This window comes from Nelumbo nucifera, chromosome 4, assembly GCF_055504915.1.
Source record: "Nelumbo nucifera cultivar China Antique chromosome 4, China Antique-T2T, whole genome shotgun sequence".
NCBI classification, from domain to species: domain Eukaryota; kingdom Viridiplantae; phylum Streptophyta; class Magnoliopsida; order Proteales; family Nelumbonaceae; genus Nelumbo; species Nelumbo nucifera.
The window spans coordinates 84,177,918-84,184,397 of NC_142652.1; the positions used below are offsets into that span (position 1 = coordinate 84,177,918).

The 6,480-nt window shown below is 40.5% G+C and overlaps 1 protein-coding gene across 1 annotated transcript; it reads left to right on the top strand.

Moving 5' to 3' along the window:
- Positions 1–588: 588 nt before the first annotated feature.
- LOC104586349 (uncharacterized) lies at positions 589–2,016 on the top strand. Its single transcript, XM_010243553.3, has one exon. The coding sequence runs from the start codon at positions 824–826 to the stop codon at positions 1,880–1,882; it is 1,059 nt and encodes a 352-aa protein (XP_010241855.1). The 5' UTR covers positions 589–823; the 3' UTR covers positions 1,883–2,016.
- Positions 2,017–6,480: the final 4,464 nt, after the last annotated feature.

Below are 6,480 nucleotides of genomic sequence, written 5' to 3' on the forward strand. Positions count from 1 at the left end.
CAATTCCGTTTTTTCCCAAATCTGTTTTTTTCCCCAAAACCGTTGATTTTGATCAGTAAACCGCTGAATCAGTCAGTTAATCATTCAAACGGTTTTGACCATTTTTTCAAATTTATTTTAATTTTTTTATTTTTTTGTCAAAATGGATTGGCCATTTGGATTAAACAGTCGGGCCGTTCGAACCGGTAACCGGATCCCTGACCTGTTCGGTTTTAAAAACCATGATTTTAAGTGATCTCACATTTTTTTTCATTTGCTTTTTATTTATATTTTTGTATTATATTAATTCTTCACTCTAAGCAATAGGACATTCTGAACCAAAAATCATTGGAGACCGGAAGAAATCAACTGTAACTCTTACAAAGTATGTTCTAGTTAACCCATTAATCTTATTTTATAAATATTTGAGTTGAATGTTATATATATATATATAAGAGAAATAAAAATAAGAAGTGGAAGGAAAAGAAAAATAGGATTTGAATGAGTGACAATTGCAAAATACCCTTTTCCTTGTGTCCCCATGATCAAATCAGAGTCTTTAAAGAGTCCCACCAGCTCTCTCATTCACACATTTACCCAAACTAAGAACTTCACTTGTTCAGCTTCCATTCTCCCTTTCTGTCTCTACTCTCCTGACATTCTTCTGTCCCTCTCTCTCTCTCTCTCTCTACCTCCTTCTTTATCACTTCTATACGCACTCAACCACATCTCCCTGACATTCCTCTGTCTTTGTCTCCGCCTCTCTTTCTCATTCTTTATCACATCCCCACCCCACCCCACCACCTACTGAACCATATTTCCTTCACTGCTGACTGCTTCCCCAATGTCGATGGCCAAAACCTTGGACAAATCCTTCAAAATCGGAGAAACTGGGTTAGCTCAAATGGGTTTCTCTCTACCCCAGCAGTCTAACGCATCCCCACCTCAATCAACTGAGCGGAGAGGCCGTAGAAAACAAGTGGAGCCAGGAAGGTTTCTCGGTGTCAGGCGCCGTCCTTGGGGCCGATATGCCGCTGAGATCAGAGACCCTACAACCAAGGAGAGGCACTGGCTGGGGACCTTCGACACTGCTCACGAAGCAGCTCTGGCCTACGACAGGGCCGCCCTCTCGATGAAAGGCACCCAAGCAAGAACCAACTTCATCTACACTGGAAACACCACCTTTCATTCCCTTCTCACACCTCTCGACGTTCAAGCCTTCTTACCACCATCGCAGCTACTCACCATCCCTCAACCTCAAACCAAACAATCCACCATCGACCAGAGCCTTCCATTTCAGCCCGACCCCAGTGAAACTCCCCTCCAATTCAACCAGGACGCGTGCAACAGTCCAGCGTCAAATGAGTCTGTGTTCGACAATAATTTCTTCTTCTCTGCTGATGACTCTGGTTCAGGCTACCTGGGGAGCATTATTCCTGAGAGTTACTTGCGGCCTCCTCCTTCAAACCCCACGAGCTTGAGCTCTGAAAAGAGTAGCTTTAGCGGCTGTTCAGATAAGCAGACCTTTTGCTCGACGAACTCGATTTTCACTAGCTCACCTCCGGAGATTCAGTCTCACTACAACGACAGCGGAGCTCCACCACCAGATATATTTGGTGGGTCAGCAACTGTAATGAACTCCGAGAATTTTCCCTACTTGGACGAGCTTGGTCAAGGCTTTTGGGCTGGTGACCTGCAGTCATGGGATCTCAGCTCCTGTGGGCTGATTGCTGCAACAGACAGCAAACCTTTTATGGTGGAAGACGAGTGCATGGAAGCTCTGTATCCCTTCATGGACAGTCCTGGGTACGAGTTCCTGTCTCAGGCTACTCACATAGAAACTTGCTCTCCATCTTTTCCTCCGTTTACTGATGTAATAGACTTGGGTTACTCACTCTTTTGAGGAGAGTTTCCTCATGAAGTAAGTACGTCAGTAGTCTGAACTTTCTCACACTAGTTTTTCACTTTTTCTTGCATGTTTTCTGCAATTATTCTGTTGCTGTGATTACACTGCAGATCGTAGACTTCCATCATCTAACAAAGCTAAAGGAAAAAAGAGAATATTTTGGAATCTCATCTAGCTTTGGTTCTTCTTTCAGTCCCAATAAATTAAAGCTTCTCCTGAAAGGAGACTCCACTTTGCAACCTTCTCCTGTGTTTCAACCTTCCATCAGTCGTTCATGTTCTGGCTTGTGCATATATAATCTAAAATACATCAGTGATGGAAGCAGTAAATGTGTCATTATTAAGCGTCCCAGAGCAACACGCAAATCAAATTAATGGGCCCCACCGTGGGCATGCATAAAATTGGGCCCACCGTTAGATGGAGCAAATCTAGAAAAATCCAAGAAGATAAACTGTAAAATGAGCCCATTAGCCATCAGCCCTGATATCAGTTGATACTTGAGGCTGAGCCCAAGTTTAAGTGCCCTTTTGGGAGGGCTTCCGGCATTCCGAACTGGGCCCCACACAGCTGAAGCTGTGTTGGACGAAAATCTGAAAAGCCAGCATTCCAAATGCCAGGGTTGTGACTGTAACCATGAAATTAATTATTCTGACTGGCTTACCTAGAATACAAGTGCTCAACCTAAGTGACTCAATTAACCCAGTTGGCCCCAAATGTCCCAAACGGGGCCTAAGCAGGCTTTGGTAAACAAAAAGAGCCGAGGTTGGGTAGGGCCGGTAGGCTCTGTCGGTATAAATACCACATCTAGTTGTGGTCGCCATGAAAAGGGCACTATAATTGGTGTCTGGATGTGCTTCTCACACTAACCTCACAGCACATGTCCTGTATGTTATTAATTATTATTCATGAAAAATATTCCTAATATACAGTGGGGATGGGATGTGAAGATTAAGCTAGTCCAACTAGCTTTTTCATGATTCCGAAAAGAGTCAGGCAATGCTGGTCTTCTGTTATTGTTACAGACACCCCAGGACGTTTCAAATTTCATCCGAAAGAATGTGATGGATCAGAATCAGATGATTACGAGAAAGCTTTGGCTGTTGCGGACGAACTGCGGACAGCCTAACCTAGGCTGTTGAAAACGTTCTGGCATGATACGTTAACCCATTCATGCCCTTGTTTGTTTTTTCGGTCAAAAGGAAATAGGACAATTACTCTTTTACCCCTCACCTAATGGTAACTTCTCATTAGACCTGTTCATGGGCCGGGTGGCCCGACGGGCCGGCCCGGACGGGCTTGAACAGGATTTTTGGCCCGCGGGCTTAACCTCGGGCCAAAAAGCCCGGCCCGCATAAAATTTGAGCCGGGCTCGGGCTCTGCTAAAATAGCCCGGCCCGACTTATAGTTAAACTTAAGTAAATCCGGCCCGACCTATAGTTAAACCTAAGTAAAAACCCTATGTGATGTCTATTTGAATCAATTTTTTGATTTGAGGTCATTGATTCACTTGTAGATCCATTGTTCATTTAAATAGTGGAAAAAACATTTAAATTAAAATAGAAAATGTCAGAAAATTTTGAATTTCTTTTATTAGATCGGGCTCGGGCTCGGGCTCGGACTTCGGGCTTTTCATCAGGGCCGGGCTTGGGCCCAAATTGTAGGCCCGTTGGTCGGGCCGGGCTCGGGCTCGGGCTCGGGCCTAACAGTTTTCTGTTAATAAAGAGTCAAAGCCCGGCCCAGCCCATGAACAGGTCTACTTCTCATGCATGAGAACGTTTACAACTTGGGATTGTGAAGTCATAGGAACAATGGCATACCATTTTCCACGTATTCATCCAGATTCACTTGGGGTTTAATCTTTTATGGGCGTTCTTTTTTTCAAATTTTGAGAGAAATTTGGTCATTGAGATTTTGATTCCCGTCACCAAAAAATCCATATTCTTTTATCAGATTTATGTGGAGAACAGGAAAAGTTTATTTTCTTGGGCATCACTTATCTGAGCAAGTGATACCCATCTCCTGGATGAATAAATAACTTTCACACCTGAAAAGAAAGTTACCAACGTTGCGACAAAAATATCCCTTTTAATGATAGATTTTTATGGCTAAAGTGATAACTACGTTATTTACATAATAAATAAAAGAATATGGACAGATACAGTTACTCAGGTAAATAATTTATCAAAGGGCAAACGAGACCTTAGAGCCCTGATGGCTGGGATGTGCTAGAGGCCTTTTAATTTATATGTACCAAGTATAGAATTGCTTCAACCAAATAATGCGGGTCACTCGTGTGCCTTCAAATATTAAATAATCTGCATGGTTTCCGATTTCCAGATGTTGCCTTATTCATGTTACCACGGCCTCACGTCAAGACGACCATCTTCAGAGAAATTTAAAAGACAAAAAAAAAAAGTGACTTATATATTGACTTTTGTCATTTCAAATCAAACGAGGGTTCGTCTGCGTTTTCAATTCCCATTGTGTCGGGTTTTCAATATCAATAGGAACCACAAGCTTATAGATTGGTAAGAAAGCAAGCAATGGTCGAAAGAAAATAAAAGAACGGAAGAAATCCCCCCAGTGTTGGTGTTATAGAATATAGACCCAAAGTCCTGTTGGGAACATTTACTGAACTTCCTAGAAAAAAAGTAGAGCTTCAGAGAGAGTTCAGACCAAACCATTATCTCTTTTTAGTTTACAGGGCAATGAATGAATGATATGCTACATTGCTACTGACCAGATTGACAGTCATCAAATCTGCGTCAGTAACTTACCACGTGTTACATTTTCGGCCTATGAGAGGTTCTCTCATCAGCGGGACCCATTCCCATCTAAACCAAAATGAAAATGCTCCGAGCAGGTGAATCCTTATCATATAAACATGGATGTGTTGAACTAAAAAAGACCAGAATATTGATTGTCAAAATTTATTATTTCATTCTCGGAAGTTGGGAATTTGGATGAAAATAAGGAGAATGGAATATTTAAACCGCAAAGGCTGTGTTTGGTTGCAGTACAAATAAATTTGCACTGATGCAAAACTATGGCAGTGCAAATGCTTTGGGTGTAAATTTTGATTTATTTTTGTTTCAAATTTTGCTTTACTTTGTTTGGTTGCAGTAAAAATGAAGACCTAAGGCAGAATAACCTAAAATTCAAAGCAAAATTAAATCAAAATTTACATTTTTTTTTCATTTGCACTCCCTTAAATTTGTACTAGAACAAATAAAATTGCACTGCAATCAAACACAACCTAAGGAACAAAATAACAAGAAACATACAAGATCGGGTTCGGTCAGGGAAAGTCCATGCTCACACTGTGCCAAGAACCTTTTGCAACCTTGCATCAGGAATATCTACCCATGAAATAAAACATGCAAGTATGGAGATATCCCCAATGCAAGACTGTAAAGGCTGGCCGAACTCAAAACAGACGGACAGTAGATAAGAAAATAGAAATGTCAATAACATTAGACACTAGGGATGGCAACAAGGCAGGTTCTAAAAGGGTTTTGTAAATTCTAGTCCCTAAACCTTTCAACCCATACCTGCCCCAAAACCCATCACGTGTTGGATTTTGAGAATCCAAACCCTATCCGCACATGAAAACACAAAACCCTATCCTCCCCGTATTCAAGGGTTGGATTTAGAACCCATATCTAATTTCCTATTATTTCTTGTCATATATAAAAATAAATAAGTAAAAACAAATAAACAACAAAATTTTCAATTATTTGGTTAAGACATGTAAAAAACACAAACTATCAATTATCTTTTACATGAAATCCAAAATATTATTAAATTCAACACTTGGAACATAGAGTTTATATGCTTTCCAACAATATGCAAGTGGGGGAGGGTTGGGTTTAGCCTAACCCTACCCATACCCATAGAAGTTGTAAAATCCTACAACCCATCTCCGCCCCAAAACTTGTCCTTCAAGCAAAAAGACCCACCCCGTCAGGTAGGGTAAAAATTGTCATCCAGCCCTCGAACTCTCCATCGAGCATTATTCGGTTGAAATTAAAAAAAAAATCTTTTCGGTTAAATTTTGATTTCGGTTTTGGGTTTTCAGCTATTTGATTCGATTTTCAGTTTTCAGCTATTTCAGTTTCAGTTTCAGTTATATATTATTCATTTCTAACCAAAAATCGGACAAAAAAAAAATCAACTTCAGCTATTTGGTTTGGGTTGATTTTTTTTCATTTATACTTCAATTTTAAAAATCTCGATTTATTCAGAACGATTTTAACCAAATAAACTAAAAGCTCACCCCTTTTAGTTTGGATTAAATTTTCAATTTATTCGGTTCAATTTTTAACTTCCCCCTAGTCTTCATCATACATATACACACACACAAGAATAATCCCAAGTTGGAAAGTTCCGCAAGGGATTAAACAGTCATTTCCCCAAATAATGTGAAAAGAAACCCCCCATTTGATAAGATGGCTTCCTCAAAAATCAGTAGAGGAATCAGCTTGTCACCATTTTTGTGACTTGGGATGACGTTCAAAGTTCTAGGAAATAGCTCTTCCTTTGCAAATGCGAGGGATTTTCGAATCGATTACTTACAATGGCAGTGATACGTCCAT

Coding starts and splice junctions, on each gene's coding strand:
- LOC104586349 (XM_010243553.3), top strand. CDS start 824: ATGTCGATGGCCAAAACCTTGGACAAATCCTTCAAAATCGGAGAAACT.